The 17,339-nt window shown below is 39.0% G+C and overlaps 2 protein-coding genes across 2 annotated transcripts in view; one reads left to right on the forward strand and one right to left on the reverse strand.

Moving 5' to 3' along the window:
- Positions 1–94: 94 nt before the first annotated feature.
- On the forward strand, positions 95–4,947 carry igflr1 (IGF-like family receptor 1). The gene is made up of 7 exons (XM_082180821.1): positions 95–243; positions 588–771; positions 1,014–1,071; positions 1,225–1,363; positions 1,729–1,818; positions 2,286–2,432; positions 3,000–4,947. Exons 1-7 carry the CDS (start codon positions 153–155, stop codon positions 3,320–3,322), a joined length of 1,032 nt encoding a protein of 343 aa, XP_082036947.1. The 5' UTR covers positions 95–152; the 3' UTR covers positions 3,323–4,947.
- Positions 4,425–17,339, reverse strand: part of kmt2bb (lysine (K)-specific methyltransferase 2Bb) — a 35,322-nt gene continuing 22,407 nt past the window's right edge. The window contains exons 29-37 of the mRNA XM_082180819.1: positions 14,234–17,273; positions 14,055–14,147; positions 12,696–12,802; positions 12,430–12,567; positions 11,995–12,247; positions 10,067–10,174; positions 8,707–8,790; positions 8,078–8,207; positions 4,425–7,286 (exon numbers count right to left, since the gene is read on the reverse strand). Of these exons, the coding sequence (XP_082036945.1) occupies positions 7,011–7,286; positions 8,078–8,207; positions 8,707–8,790; positions 10,067–10,174; positions 11,995–12,247; positions 12,430–12,567; positions 12,696–12,802; positions 14,055–14,147; positions 14,234–17,273 (4,229 nt within the window). The 3' untranslated portion in view covers positions 4,425–7,010. The remainder of the gene's footprint in view (positions 7,287–8,077; positions 8,208–8,706; positions 8,791–10,066; positions 10,175–11,994; positions 12,248–12,429; positions 12,568–12,695; positions 12,803–14,054; positions 14,148–14,233; positions 17,274–17,339) is intronic.

A 17,339-nucleotide genomic window follows, 5' to 3' on the forward strand; every position in this document is an offset into this window, starting at 1 on the left:
TATAGGCTATTATGTTGTTGCCATTGCTCAAAAGTTCACAACCCACCCGCCCACCCAACTCCTCCTCCACTACTCTGCTGGTTATCTTCAGACAGTCGGAATTTCAGTGCAGTCAAGGAAACGTTCACAGAGCTACAACATCCGCAGCGTCAATGACTTCAGATAGGTGTATAGATGGGGAATTCTGGAATAGTGCTCCGCATAAATGTGAGCCATGCAAGTCTAAATATACAATCATAGCAGGTAAGTCTCAAATTCAGTGTTCGGTTAATCATGTAAACGAATGATTATAATTTCGTGGCGAGGTTAGTCAAAGTAGTAATTGTTGCCTAAAGCAAATATTTTCGACTCTAGCGCAGTCATTTAATAGTCAGCTTTCTAAAAGAATTTCAAATAAAACATTCGATTTTTGTTTCGTGTTGTAGCCTAAACATAATAAAGTGGATATGTTAGACATCGTAGGCCTATGTAAAAGTAATTTGGGACCGAAAAAATGCGCGAATTTTAATCGTTTTAAACTTTGGAAAAAAACACTGAAACATAATAAGTGAAACAAAAAAAATCTCATATAGTTGTTTTGCCGGCAGGTTTCGAATTTACTGAAAACTGCGGCTGGTCCGACGAGCAACATGAAATCCACTCACCTTACAAACCATGCAAAAATGGAACATATAACGACGGATCTCACGCTAAATGCCAAACATGTTCCTCGTGCACAACGCCGTCTATTGCATGTAGCACAACATCTGACACCATCTGCTGTAAACAAGGGTACGTTTTACTTGGATTTTTATTGATTATTATTTTTTTTTTTTTTATGTTTGTACAAACATGACTGTAGCCGATTGTTAATTAAAGTTTATTTATATAAATAGTTAATTATAACGGTTTGCCTATTATTTTGATCCCATTTAAGTAGCGCTATACAGTAGGATAAAAGTGAGCTTTAAATCTGCTTGTCTGTTATTCCTATAATTATTGATATTATCGGATGTTCCTGGTCTTTTTTGCAGGGAGCAAGTTTTCGATGGAAAATGCATCCATAAGCCGTTGCAGACCACAGTGATAACAGTAAGATTGTAACTTATCTTCGAGTTGGCTCTCCCTTTGTCCAACAGCTCTCATCTAAAGCTGAGAGATATTATATAAGCTTTAGTAAAAGCTTGATACGCCATTTTCACAGTGTAAACTGTTTTTTTTTTTTTTTTTTTTTTTTTTTTTTAGACTTTGAGTAGGACTACTGCTACTACTACTACTACTACTACTACTACTACTACTACTGCTGCTGCCTCTGCCTCTGTTGGCAACTCAAGCACCATCATCCCTCAGTCTCAAGACTCTCCTCATGTCATAAATGTGACAGGTCTTGTTTTGCATTTTAGTGTTTTCAATCTTTATCTCTACAACAGTTTCCCATACATATACTACTGTTGAAAATTTGGGGTCTGTAAGATTTTTCGATATGTTTTTGAAAGAATTATCTTCCAGTAGGCTACATCAAGGCTGCATTTATTTGATCAAAAATACTGAATTTTCACTCCAGTCTTTTGAACAGTAGAATACATATTTACAGTATCAGTATTCAGTGCTTGGTGTTGATCTGTTTCTCTATCTAGTACATGTTAAAATGTAGCCTTTTCAATACAAACACACACCATGAGAGAAAGAAAAATAGAATGTGTTGGATTCAATGTAAAACAAAAGTAAATTTGATGTTTTTCTTTGCAGGGATCTATGTATGTTTAGGGATTTTATCCACTCTCATTCTGGTATGTCTGTTCTTGGTCATCAAGAGGAGGACAAAACATTTGAATGAAGGTCAGTCGCAGGACGAAATATTTGAAGGATATCCTCTAAGTTAAATATGAATGTTTTTTCAAGGCTGATCCGATATCTATATTGAAATAGTTTCATAATTAGTTTTAGATGCTGACATGCAGAAACAAAACAAGTAAGCCATTCATAAACTGATTCCTCCGAGAAGTGTGTTCTCTCAAAACATCCGCTAGGCTTAGTTTGTTTTTGGGAGGATTATTATTTTATTTATTTTTTGGGAATGTAATATGGGTGTGTGTTTTGTAAACTTGTATGAAACAATCATCATTTGGTGACATAAACCCATTTGGTGATTACAGTGGCAGTAAAAAAAAAAAAAAAAAAAAAAGGCTAAAAAATGACTGTTATCTTATTACATTATTGCAATTGCTACATCACAAAGGCTTGAGTGCTATGAAGCAATATGTATTTCACAAGATTAAAGAAACGGAATTTCTTTTGTTTCACAGAATTTCAAAAACGTAATGGATCACTTCGAGAAAGCCTGTCCAAAAAGGGCATCAAGGGATATGAACAGTCCAATACAACAATCTCATACAACATAATCAGAGAAAGCGATAATAACGATCACTTGACTGGATCGGCGTATCTGTTAGGTGGGTATATGAAAAAAACAAACTAGTTTCATTTGACCATAGATGAAACCACTCCTTTCAGGTGTGTTTACAGTAAATTTCCTTGGGAGAAGGTGGTGATTTTCCATAAACATCTCATTCGGTAACACTTTATTTCAGTAGTCCACATTCTACTAACTAAGTAACTTTGCATCTGTGTGTTAACTAGCAGTCATTAGAGTATTAGTAGACTGTCTGCTTAATATCTGCTAACACTTTATTTTTAATGGTCCCCCTACAGACATCCTACTGACTGTAATTACTTTGCAAATACATGTCAACTTATTCTGTAACACTTTATTTTAAGGTGACGTGTAGTTACATTGTACTTACTCTCGTAAGTACCGTAATATAGAGTTACGGTCAGGGTTTGGTTTAGGTTAGTTACTATGCTTAATTTACTGTTTTTTACTATATTAAGTTCAACTTATTCTACTAACTCTAATTTAATAATGGTAAATTAATGGGTTAGTTGACATGTAGTTGCAAACTCTCTAGCAGTGGACTATCGAAATGAAGTTTAACCCCTAATTTAATTTATATTCATAGCTCCTGAGATCCAGGGTGCGCCTTTGAAAACTGTGCTGAACAACCTGGATGTCCTGGAGGAGCTTGTGCTGGTTTTAGACCCGGACATCTCTGGCGCTAAAAATACACGTCACCTTGCCGCCCAGTGCTCTTTTTCCTTTGCCTGGATCAATTATGCATATTCCATGAAGGACCACAAAAGTCCCCTCGTCGCCGTTTTGGAGGGTGTCGTCACCAAGAACCCAGAATGGACCGTCGGCCACCTTGCTGAGCTGTTAACCGCTATCGGTCGCAACGATGCCGTGGAGATTTTAGCAAAGCTCCCTGCTGGTGTTGAAGAATAACTAACGTGGTTTTGTAAGAAAACAACGCAGTATTAAACTTCTCTATATAGTATTTTTACTTTTAGGGGGAGCCTACAACAGCTTGTCACTGGGGCAGTACCCTTAAAGGGGTGGTTGATTATGATTTCACTTTTTCAACTTGAGTTAGTGTGTAATGTTTCTGTTTGAGCATAAACAACATCTGCAAAGTTACAACGCTCAAAATTCAAAGCAAAGGGAGATATTTTATTTTATAGAAATCGCTTTTCAAGGACTACAACAAATGGCTGGTAGGGACTACACGAGCCTCCTCCCTGGTTACATAAATTCATCAATTAAACATTCAGAAATGTCCTGTTGCATTCAACATGTTGTCACTTCTTCTTGAGTCTCTTCATCATGGTCCAACTCCGATTTGAACATAAAAGGCTAAAAGTTTTAGAAATTTCCAGTGGTGTTTGTGTGAGGTAATTGGAGCTGCTAACACACACACACACACACACACACACACACACGCTGTTGAAGCTCCGCCCTCTGTGCAGAAAAAGGGACACACACGAAAACAGCCACCCAAAAAGTTAACATTTTAACATGCTACACTTTGGTATATATATATAAAAGAAAAATTATATATATATATATATATATAAAGAGATTGCGTTATATTTTTTGCACACTAAACTTCAGTATTTGATGACGAGTTGTTAAAGCAGTTATTTTAGACGCACACAGTGTGAACCTCCAGAGTTGTTTGGACTGAAAACTACTTTAATAGGTAACAGATGTGTGTTGGAACAAAGAAATGTGTGTGGGTATATGGAGGCAAAAGGAGCAAACAAAGTTTTTTACTGCACAATTTTTGTATCTCGTTTTCACTCTAGTTCAACTTTGTTAAATGTTTTTGGCTTTTTATTACATTACTACTACAATTCCTGAAATATATATATATATATATATTTTATATATTTCTATAATATTAATTATTCTATAATATTATATATTATTCTCATTTAATCCCATCTTATAAAAATCAGGATTTGGCCATAAGCATTATCTTTGGTTATTAGTGGTGCACTTTATGCTTTTTGTCTGTTCAGCTCAAAGACCACAATAAATCTAGAACTTTGTTCAAACAATGTACATCTTTATTAAGCAAAAACATTATAAATAAAAAAGTGCATAGAAAAATTAAACAGGTTTAGAAATATGTATACAACTATTTACAAACTTAGGGGTCGTTTGTACAAGGTAGCAAAGACACTTTTTTTTTATTTTATTTTTTTTAAGTCTTTCAACACAACGTTGTTGTTGTTTTTTTTAAAATAACCTACACAGGAACAGACAGATTTTTCTTTTCCCAAGAAGCTCTGGGAAACGCATCATCACAGGAGGTCCTGACTAGTGCTTCGCATCCTTCATTGCACACGAGCCAACTCTGCATGACAGAACAGACCAAGCAAATCTAGTTTTGCATTAGTATTACTTGACGTTGTCTGAACAGCTTGAGGTAGAATCCTTGCAAGTCTGGGGTGGTTTGATTAAAATCTGAGATCTGCTAAATTTCAGGTTCTTGATGGAGACGCCCACTCCAAGCAAAACACACAAAACAAAGTAAAAAGCAGGAGACGATAGCGTGATTTAGGGGGGAAGAAAACTGCTGTTTAGGAGGTTAAATAAAAGCAAACAACTAAGACATAAAACAAACAGCTGGCTCAAAACATCACCTCATTTAAAAAGGCCACGTTGCAAGAACTCATCCTCAATGTTCCAAGTTAAAAAAAGGAAAGAAAATGTTGAAAAGGTTTAAAAGAAGAAAAAAAAGAAAGAAAAAAAAACCCTGAAGAAAACTCTGATAAGACCATGGTCACATACAAAAAGCACAGACCTATGGGTATAAACTCCCATAAAGACAAACAGGAATAAATAGAACGCTTCTAAAGTCCGAACAATCTTTTATACGCTTCGATGAACGATGGCATCAGCTTGATTTTTTTCCTACACGAAGAAGATAACCAAATCCAAATCTTTCAAGGAAAATTAAGGTGCCGAGTGCCACCATCTGCTGAAAAACTTTCAATAACTCTTCTATAAATATATATAGATTCTGTAAGTCACCAGTATACATCGCCTTTGCGGTCCTACATCTATAGGACACTTTAAGCAGTAAATGTAGAGCTCCAATTGTATGTGCAATTGTGGCAAAAATGATTTTATTGCAGGAACAATCCACGACGTCATCACACCTTTAAAAGCTGTGACGCAATGAGGATGCGGTTAGTCACAATTAGTTTAAAGTAGTGTCCTCTACTAACACGATGAAAAGAAACACGAATATACTTCTACGCTCTCCAGGCATGATTTTGTTTCGACACAAGGCTCTCAAGAGGTATAAAAAGCACAAACATGCTAAAACGTTGCTCTTCGAGTATTCGGAATGGATCTGAACACATCATAGACATATATGGGCACATTGTTAGAAAGCATGACTGGTTTTACTTTGCTATTTTAGTATCGTTGCAGCATTATAGCGTGCATCAGTAATCTAACAAGAGATGAAAAAGAGGAAGGAAGTCGTTCCCCCTTTTGGACTTGTGTTTGATTTTAGCACCATGGAGGTCAAGTTTAAAAACCACCTATACAGTTTTTGGTGAACAGAAAGTGTTAGACATGACTATAAAAATGAAATGAAAAATAAAAATAAATTATTGAAATGAAAAGGTTAAAAATAAAAGCCTTATAGGGGTTTTCAAGAGAAAAATCTGACACGGATGAAAAGACCACTAGATGCTTCAACAGAACGTGTCTGTTACCGACTGCCATGCACGATGAGTGGATCCATGGGTTATACTGAGGGGTTCACAATGTTGTCCTGAGCAGTGTGTGAGTCTTTCTCAGTTAAACACAAAAGTGTGATCTAAAATAAAGTCGATAGATACAGATCTGAATGAATACGTTCACATCATTTGATTAGTAATATGCATGTTTTTACAGAGTATCTTCACTGCCGCTAAGCTTTCACAAACTACGTGGTCCGCACTGAAAACTTCTGTTCAGATCTTGAGAATCCAGCAATTTAAGGTCGGCTCGAAGAAGAAAAAGGGAGAAGGGTTGAAATTTAACAGTTACGGGAACAGAACGTCCTGAAATCTTGGCAGCGGCCATTTCTATTCAGCTTTTAAAAAGCATAAAAAAGCCTACAGGAATAATTTAAAAGTAGTCACAATTTTGCTGCAAAATATATAACGACTCTGGCTAAAGTTCAACCTTTGTGCCGCTTTTTTGTTTTACTTCGCTGCTTATGAACTGGTTAAAAAGAAAATTGCTATGACTGAGACCGAGACTCTTTTCCAAACCAGTAATATTCAGAAAAAACATCTAGTGAACCACAAAGGATGCAGCACAGTGGAAAATGTTCTTGAAAGGCCATGATCATGTTTCCACACATCATCAATCATGCGTCATCTGCTCTACTGGACTGAATGTCTAAGGGTCGGCAGGAATCACGATTCAAGGACATGAATGGCTCCACAACAGCTGTTTAAAAGTTAGCGGTCCTTTTAAATGAAGGACTTTCAAATTGAAGAGGTGGCTGTTAAGCTTTGAAACCCTCTGCTTGGACCCCCTTTACCCGTCAAGCCTCGGCCCAGTGTTTTTACCCGTCTAGCTCCATTGTTGTGCAGTTGCACTGCAACTTTTCCATCACTCTTCCTCAGTTTAAGAAACGTCGACAGCGCTTTGCACCACAGTTACAGCCGAGCTTGTTGCTGGCATCTTCAATAGGGAACTTGTAGTCATAGGTCAGTTCTTCTCCACGGTAGATCTTCCGCAAGGCGAAAATGACTATGTGCTTCTGACCCTCCACGTTGATGACTCGAGAGTAGCAGTTTGGTTCACAGGAGTGGTTGATGAACCGTGCTGCATTGCCGTGCATCGTGGCATCTACAACGTCAAAGTCGTCAATGCGGAACATATAGCATCCAATGCCCTGGTAGGAAGAACAGAGGAAAGAAGTGGTATTAGACTGATAATATGACCCAAATCTAGTACAGTGTGATCCTAAAAGATGTATTTATGTAAAACAAATAAGTAAATAATCTAAACATAAATAAGACATATAAACAAATGAAGAGCTCTTTTCCAAAACGCGATAAACGGCATAAAAAAAAAAAAAAAAAAAAGAGTTTGTCATGTCATTTTGCGGTGTACTGAACCTATTCACTGCTCCATCAACGTTTCATGCCAAATCGCTATATTTCCTTGTTTAAAATGTACTGCAAGATGCAGTTCCTTTCCGAACCGCGATAAGCGCCGAACCTATTTTTAGCCTAAACGCGATACACCCCAGGCTCCACAAACGGCAAGAAAAACAAACTGGGCTAACCTGGGCTAACTGGGCTAAACATAAACTGTTCCAGCCAATAACCAACAAGAAGGATTTGGGGGTGGGGTTTGGGGGGTTAGTGCGCGGATGAGGAGGAGGGAGGGTCTAGCTAGCCTCAGTTTTGTTTGACAATACATTAAACGTCAACAAGAAGTGACGTCACCCAACATCACTTAGAGGACCTTTAATGGCGGTTGACAAACCAACTAAAAGCTGCATATTGCCACCTACTGCACAACACCTGCATGACAGATGACATAAAATAAAGGATCAGGCTTAGGATAGCCGATACCGATCAGTTAAATAAATGCTAAATCGCCCCCAACACTGATCCTTGACATCGGATCGGGACATCCCTAATAACTACTATTTTAAAACAGCACTTTTCCACTTACCTTGCCATCGTAATACTTCTCACGCTTGTCCGTTAGAACAGAGCGAATGACAATGCCTGAATACTCAATGACCATCTCCCCTGCCTCGATGTTTCGCTTGCAGAAAAGGCCTCTTCCGTGAATCGCAGACCTATGACGGCAATAACAGTTACAGTGAATGTGACTTGTTTTGAATGAAAACACTGGCAACACAACCAAGGAACCGGGAAGGAAAATATTGTACATTTTATTATCCAAACTTTTATTCATTCATTGCAAATACAACAAAGCAAAAGAAGATACTGGCAAAGGGTTGCAGAATAGACTCCAAAGATGATAAAACATTTCCCATTTGTAAACCAAAGAGACTAAACCCAGACTTTAGAATGTGTCATTACAGGGATAAAAAGGAAGACAAATATTTCTAATAGATCCCAGGGCGTGCATTTCTTAAAATGTCAACAGGGGGTTTTTCACAGGTTTATTATTGGGAGATCACCTGGAAACAAAACCTAAACATCTCCTTCCTGCGACTGGTGGATTCGATCTAAACTAAACTTTTCTACTGATATAGCTCAAATTGTGGGGGTTAAAGAAGAGAACAGAAACTATGACTCAGTTCCTCAATTGGGTTAAAACTTTTAACTCACCTATAGACACCAACCGCTTCCTTGGATGTCCTCTCCAGATGTCTAAAGCGCATTGCCATAGGAAGCTCCAAACTTGTTGCACGTCTGTAAAGTGCAAATGATTTTATTCGTCATGTGAAACAAGCTATAGTTGCATAATAAATCGCTCAAAAATATGAATACTGAGACAATTAGCCAAGAAAGAGGAATTACAATCAGCGACGAAATATTAAAAAAGGGGAAAGGAATATGAAAGGCACATTGTCATGACAAAAAAATCCCCAAAAAACAAGTCATCAAAAGCAAATGTATATTTTTCAGTCCATAAGACAAAAGCAAAAATATCAGCATTTGTATTTTAGTGCTCATGGTGACCCCATTGAAATACTTTTAAGTGCCCCTATTATGCTTTTTCAGAGATTACCTTTCATGCAGTGTGTCTTATAGCTGTTTTGAAATATAAAGGGTCTGCAAAGTTTCAAAGATCGAAGTGCACGACAAATGCCATTATTGTCTCCCAAAAGAAAGAGCTGAACTGCCTGAAATGAGTCGACCGTAATTCAAATCTTTTCTGCATGAACTTGCGTAGGTTTGTAACAAATTCACATAATATGGTCCTCATTGGGTGCCCGTGAACAGCATCTACTTTGACTCGCCCTTAAACACTGTAGTTGTAGCTTAGGCCTGGACTAGTTTGGTTTGTGTTGTCGACATGTCAAGAAGATGCTGTTTTTGGCACTGTAAAAAGCAAATCCACTTTTTATTTGTATTACTGTGTATCATGCGCCGAGGAAGCATCTGGAGTGGAAATTCAATTGTGGTAATGGCCGTTTTCGCTTCTGGGATGAGCTGTAAGCAGTCGACCAATCACGAAAGACTGGGCCATCTGACCAATCAGAGCAAAGTAGACCAATCACTACAGACTAGCTTAATCTGACCAATCAGAGCAGAGTAGACCAATCACAACAGACTGGGTCATTGGCCAATCAGTGCAGAGTAGACTCTCGGAAAGGAGGGGTTTAGGGAGACCAGATCCTTTATCGAACAGTTTAAGACACCCTTTGAAAAGAGTCGATGCAGTGTATATGAGAACATTAAAGTGTTTTTGACCTTGAATGCATGTAAACCTATTGTAGGAGACCTCTAAAACTAAATTAGGAATCTTTAAAATAGTATTATAGGGGCACTTTAAAAATACAATTTAAAAAAATATAATTAAAAAACTGAAAAAGTATACATCATGCATATAGTGTAGTAGTTCTGAAACAATATAGATGTTTTACTGTGAACCTCTATCAGGTTTTTCTGTAACTTTTACGTGCTTTTGTGTCATATCAAGAAACAAAACTTTCATTCAGTAAAATTCTAACTCTTATTTGACCTGGTGGATTTGAGAAGAACCTCATCTTCTTCCTCATCATACAGGTCGGTGTCAGGAAGCTGTCTGTGCTGTGACGCCAGGAAGTTAAACATATCAAAGGTAGACTTCCTGTGAAACAGACAAGTGGGTGTGAGCAGTTTCAACCAGAAAAGATCCCTTTTTAGGCACGCACATATTAAGTCACGGAACTATGGCTTCTAGATAACATCACTTGTTACTCTCTAAGACAAATCTATGTCTAAACCCCCTCCTTACATTGGTAAGATAACCAAGAAGCAAAACACCTACTCCCTTGTTGCTAGGTATTAGTCATTTAGCAAATGCCTTTTATAAAAGCTAATGATATAGGGACAGACCCCTTACATTGACGCACTCTAAAGTTCCTTATTTAAGGCGAGACACGGCAGGCAAAAACATTGATTTTTCATGCAGTGGTCAGTTTTGAGATTTTGGGCTAGTTTACTCCTTCAATGTGTTCTTTCAAGCTGCTATAAAGAAAACGTTGAAAAGATACATTAAGATGTTTATTTTATTACATTTTGTTTACTTGTGGCAGTAAGTTTCTCCCGAATTTACCCAGAAGTTAGCATTCCAACACGTCATGCCGAGTTCCGTCTGTTTATTGAAGTTTTTCATGACCAGTATCGTTGTAAAGCTCTGAGTCTCCTGCACAACGCTATGTAACCCAAATATGGGCATTTCCTTTCTATCAGTAACCAATCGTGAATGTCTAATGGGGGATTTAAAGCTAATGACGAAATATCATTTAGAGCTATTAAATCTTGTTCTGCCGTTTTCTCAAAATGAGTTTTTTGTCATTCTCCAGTATAAACATCTCAGCCTAGTGGTCTATGTACACCAAACTTTCCAGTTATACACTTAGCAATATTCTGAAGATATTTTCAGAGGGATTTGTTAATAAATCATTCCTGCCCTGATTTATGTGAAATTTTAATCAAACAAATATGGCAAAAAGATGTAAGGCTATGGACAGTATACTTTGATTTCCTAGGTAATGAAAGCATATATCCTGAAATCCCTCTGAATTTTTTTTTTTTTTCATCTTGTGTGTAAACAAAATGAAAAAAGAATTTTGCACCTGGCTTTATCATATGTTCAGATCTATTTACCGAAAATATATGCAAATTTGCATAATTAAACATACAAATGTCTAAAACTTGTAATACTTTTTTTTTTATATATATACTTGTGTAAGTAATCAACTGAGGAAGTTTCAAGTTTCAATTATTTTAACATTTTACCCTATTCACCTGTAGTGTCTCGCCTTAAGGCACAATGTTCATCCCAGTAACTGGATTGTAGTTTGTGAACTAGGACTGTCAATCGATTATAAAACAATTGAGATAATTACACAATAAGGTCAATAATTAATCAAATTAACAGCAAATATTCACATATCAACTTGCTGGGAAAAGCCCTTAAATTAAAGGACAAGTTCAGTATTTTACACTTAAAGCCCTGTTTACAGATCGTTTCTGATGAAATAGAACGGTTAAGATAAAATTTTGGACACATGCTGCTGTCCCGAGAATTTTAGGTTTCTTTCGCTAGTTTTTTTTTTTATTATTAAGTAGTGGTAGTACTACTATAGTATTGCGGCTGACAAGTTAATTAATTAAACTGTAAATAACCAACTATCAATCTGCTGGGAAAGACGCTTAAATAATAATAATAATAATAATAAATTATCATCAATATTAAGTAGTAACAGTACTATATTATTGTGGCAGACAAGTTAAGCATTGAATAGACATTTCAAAAAGAGACTTTAGAAGTCAGTAAATTGTTTGTCGCTTTGTAAAATAATAATAAATCATCATCATCAATTAAAAAAATTTTTTTAAATTATTAATCACTATGTTACCACCACTTCATATATTATTTAACAGTTAAACCAGTGAATTGACCTTAAGTGGACTTCAGAGCGGGCACAGCCACTTGGGTTAACTGGCAGATCTTCCTCCTGACTGGCCTGCTTGTGGAAGCGGAAAGTGTGGCGCTGGCAGCATTTGGCCCCCTGGAGCTGTTCCACCAGGTATACTACGGCATCTTGAAGCATTCCCATCATACGAGCACCACTCAACCCCGAAAAAGTGAGTTGCCTCAGTCCAGCAACAGCACGGGCTTCCTGGACCCCCTCAATAACAGTGGTCCAAGCCACTGTTGGGAATTTCGGGAGAGAAAAAAAGTGCATTTATATATAAAAAAAAAAAATTCTTACTGGTTTTCTATAAACTAATATATGTTTATAAGTGAAGTACTGTAATCTGATTACAGTGTTGGTCAGTGCAGTGTTAATGAGCCTTTAGACTATAGCCTTTAAATTAGCCTTGACGACCTACCCTCAATGCTGTCTGCTTCTACACTGAAGCCGTCATCACTAGCGATCTCAAAGCGTAGGTGGGGATGGTCTCGGCTGGGAGGAATATTCTCTTCACCGTCTGAGGGAGGCATCTCATCATCTGAGCAGGACAGCATCCCTAAAAAGAAAGAATATATCTTTTAACATCTCATTCTTTGATCCATTGAAAGACCTTAAAGTGAGCAAAATTAAATAAAATAGAACAACAACAAAAAAAGATTACATTTAAATTACATTAAAATATACCTGAGTATTTGTTCCAGTCAGATGCACTACGGTTAGCAGGATCCCAAGTTGCTGGCTTGTTGCTGTCTCCACCTCGAGGCAATGAAAGGCGATCCCAAGGCCCAGGCCTAAAATAAAATCAATAATAGGTCACATATTAATGGATTAGTCAGGCCATTTAAGTGTCTGACATATTCTTTCCATTGCAATAATATAGTCACCACTCAATCGAATGACATAAATTAGTGGAAATGGTGGAACAAATTACCCACGTTAAATAAATACTGTGGTATTTGTTATTATTACTATGAAAGTATTTAGTATTCTTGCATTGAATTTTTAAACAGACATGCAATGTAGGGATGCACCGAATATTCGGCCACCGAAAATTTTCGGCCGAAAATGGCCCAAAAGTGCATTTTCGGTTTTCGGCCGAAAGACTTTTATCACCGAAACAATACGGCCGAAATGTTGTGATGACGCAAACAGCAGATACCGCGACCTGCACGTGCTTGTCTGAAGCAACATATCTGCGGTGTGGACGTATTTCAATATATCTGAGAGTGACCCACGGACAGCGATTTTCAAAACACAGACGTCCCAAGTCTTCCGGAAGTTCCGGGAGTCTCCCGCGTATTGATAGCGGCTCCCTGATGCCCGCAAATTAGTTTAAATCTCCCGGAATCGCGAGCATGAGCGCGCATACGTAGCGCGCGCGCGGCAGAGAGAGGGAGCGAGAGACCTTGCGTGTGTGTGCAGAGCAGCCGTCATTTATCAGAGGTGTGTGCGTTTACCTTAGCTGTTTATGGTTTTTGCAACTCACGTCCATGAGCATATAGCTGCAGATATTATTATGGGCTATGGCAGTATTGACCTAAATGCACTTTGTTTTTATGAGAGAACACTTCATTTTTAAACCTTTCTGCAGGCCAGTAGGCTTTTACATTATTATTTAATGTACACATGAGTGGGGTCAAGTTAAACATTTAATTTTATACTTTGCAATGTGCTAAATAAATATTTGCATAACATTTTAATTGATTTATTCTATGAAACTTTAATATTAATTTATGCAATGCCTTGATTATAGTAAAGTTAGTACACAGTCATAGCCATAAATGCAATGGTACTAATAATTGGCATAATTTATTTCGGTGTTTCGGTTTTCGGCCTTAGTTTCCTCTTTTTCGGTTTCGGCCAAGAATTTTCATTTCGGTGCATCCCTAATGCAATGTAATGTACTGTATGCAATGCATTTAGCGTTTGAAAAGCAAAATTAAGGGTAGGTCCTGCTGATATTGAACAAAAACACTTTTCATATTTGTTTTAAAAATTGCAAAAAACGGGCAATACAAATTCAATTTCCATTCAAAGGCTCACCTTGCACTCTCAGAGTCACTACTTCGCTCTTCATTCAGCTTGTCCAAGTCTAGAATTCCCTTGACGGTTGGGGTTTTAATGCGAACTCCATACCTGCAGTGGAAAATAGTCAATTGAATATTCCTTGCGGAGTTTGAAATAACAGAAAATATCCTTACATTTAAGTAAATTACATTTACCTGGCTGATACAGAGTTTGACTTGCATGGCTCTTCCAATCCACTAGGGCGGCCCAGGTCCAGAAAGTCTGATTTTGATTTCTTGGTGGCAATACGGTCAGAAAGAGAGGACACTCTTTTCATTCGAACCTGCTTTGGTCGAGGGGCTGCATCTGGTGTAGCTGGTGGGGAAGTCTTTGTCTCTGGTTCAACAAGGATACCTTCAGGTAAAACAACTGAACTTGTTTTCTGAGTTCGCCCAACAACGGTAGTGTTACGAGGTGATGAGGGAGTAAGAACATGGGAAACGGTTTTGTTGGGATCATAATAGCCAGCCATGGCTTGGTTGATGATAGATTGAGCACTCTCTGCTTGATTAGATGTATCTAAGGAGGTTGTTACTTGACTCATAGATTGTTTGCTAGAGGGACCAGGTGTGCTAGCAGACTTTGTCCTTCTAGGTGTGGAAGACTCCTTCTTATTTCGTGCTTTTTTCACTCCATCTCCAGAAGCTTTGGCATTCCTACGTGGTTTCTTAACATCTGCTGGTAGTGAAGCTGCTCCGTTACTACTGGTGGTAAGTAGCTGGGTAATGGTATTGGAGGTCTGAACCAATGGGGTCACAATTTGGTGGATTTGGGTTGGAACGGTGGCACCCGCAACTGTGGGAAAGTTCCCAGCTGCTGCAAGTGTTGCCGACAAGGCATTGCTTTGCAAGAGGCTGGCGATTTGGGTAACGCAGTTGAATGAAGGGGAGTGTGGAGTCGGCAGCTGGAAGGTGTTGCTTTCTGGGTTTTTGACAAAAATTTGACCAAGACGGTTAACAAGTAAAACATGTGGTGTGGGATCCACATTAGGTCCACCAACTTCCTTTACAGTAAGAATAGCATGACCTGGTAATGCTTGAGTAACCAACTGTTGTTGGGGTTCAATTGTTGATCTGGGGGTTGAAAAATTGATGGAAATAGTTCGTCCTGGAGCAGTTTCTCTTTGCATAGGCGTGGTGTTGTATCCATTGATGACACCTGGAGCAGAGGCTGTCTGAATGGCAGTAGGCATTGCTTGGCACTGAACTGATGGTTGGGAAGATACAGAAGACGATGAGGAGACTACACCAACTGCTGTAGAGTTGACAGGCTGTGGGTAAGTGGGATGCAATGGGACAGACACTGTACCAGAAACTGGCCCATAAGTCCCAAGGGGTACACCAGTGGTTGACGGCACAGACAACATTGACTCTGGTTTCTGTGGTACATTTGTGGGGACAGATGGCATTGCACCTCCAGGAACTGCAGGGGCAGGATGCCTTGGTTCAGCAGGTGGGTGTAATTTGGTTCTGAAACTCTCCATGGGCGGCAAGACAGTCTTACCCTCAGGAGTTTGGACAGGGTACAAGGAAACATTTGCAGCAGGTGCCTGATTTGGGAATGTTGCAAAAGGAAGTTGCACAGAGGAATCTAAGGATAAAGGTTCAGAAGTGGATGCAGATTTGGGCAACTCTGTGAAAGGAACAGGATTTGGTTGCAGTGGAGTTTGAATTCCATTAACTTGGCTCAAGTCAGGAGAAACTTCTTGCAAGTGGTTGTTTGGATAAACTGTAGAGTCATCCATAGAGGACACAAAGTGGCCACTACTAGGATCTAAGTACAATTCTTTAGATTCTTGTGGGTCACCAAGAGAATCCTGGACTGGGACCAGCTCTGTGAAATGTGCATTAGGTGAAAGAGGATCACATCTCTCAAGAATTAAAGGCATCTCTGGCTCAACAATTAAATGAGGGGATTGGAATTCATATGTGGAAAATGAGGGGTTTAAAGACTTTGCTTCAACAAAATGAGTAATAGGGTCTTGTGTGTGTACAACCACCCCAAGGTTTGACTGCAATGTTTGGGTTAGACCAAAGGAATTTTGACCAGCAGCAGCCTCGGAGTTGGACACTGGTTCTAACCGACAACTAATGGACGAAATATCAGATACAGGGCTTGGAAAAGTCAAACACAGCCCATTGCTAGCTGTCTGTTCATGAGGTACAGAGTTGAGTGATTTGTGTGACTTTTGGGCTTGATTTGACAACTTCACACCCTGGTCATTGTTAGCCACACTTGTATCACTCTCTGCCCCATCATCCACACCATCAAGTTGGGAAATATGCCTCAAAGATGGAGATGTAGGTGTCTGAGAGGCATCCCTTTGAGCCTTGCACGTAACCACTGTGCGAGTGAAGTTGTAGTAGTTCTCCATGTCCTCATCAGAAGAACTATTACCCCAGTCTTCTCTACAAGCATCAACAGTGCAAGACAATCTCTGCGTAGACATTTTGGACTTCTCTTCATTTGGCTCCCAGAAGTCCTCCTGGTTGTCTTCACCTTCAACTACAATTTGTGCACTGCAGTTCATAGCTACACCTTCATTCAGCACTGTTTCTTCAATTTCAAGCTCGGTCCTCAGCTCAGGTGCCTCAGTCAGGTCTGCCTCTAAGTGGAAGGATGTGTAAGGGAAATCTCTCTCACTGTCTAGATGATTACCTTTTTGTGTACCCAAAGGGTCACCTAATGGCAAGGCACCATTTTCTGCTGGATGCTCCTGTGGTGATGCTATAAAATTGTGTGGAAGTTCTACAGAGTCTATCTGATTAAAATCAAAAGGCCGTGGTCTTGTGGAGAAATGGGTGGGAGATGTAAGGGATCGGTTGGTGCAAGGGGTGCTGCCAATGCCAACTTGCCTTGTGGACTGTGAAAATAGTCCTGAGGTAGAATGGGGCGTCAATATTCCAGAACCCCGGACTGAGGAAGCACTTCGACCTACAGGCCGAGCTGAGGAAGAGGTCAGCAGGTTTTCAGTAGCACCAAGGGGGAAAACTGGGGAGGTAGGCTGGGAGGTTTTAAGGTGGTGGGAACCACCTGCTCTAGATGCAATTGGGCCTGCATGGGATCCAAGAGTAGGGGAGGTCATGTGACTGCGGGTACCGCTATTCTGGGTGTGTGGGCTATGCCTTCGTGGCCTTCGAGTGTCATCCAAATCACTGATAGTCAGGATGTGGTGAGGTTTGGATGGGGCAGCTCCTGAAAAAAAAAAGAGAGAAAAAAAAGAAGTAAATAATCAATGATCAAAATGTTTTATATGAATTT

The sequence above is a fragment of the Leuciscus leuciscus genome, assembly GCF_965113295.1.
Source record: "Leuciscus leuciscus genome assembly, chromosome: 9".
NCBI lineage: Eukaryota > Metazoa > Chordata > Actinopteri > Cypriniformes > Leuciscidae > Leuciscus > Leuciscus leuciscus.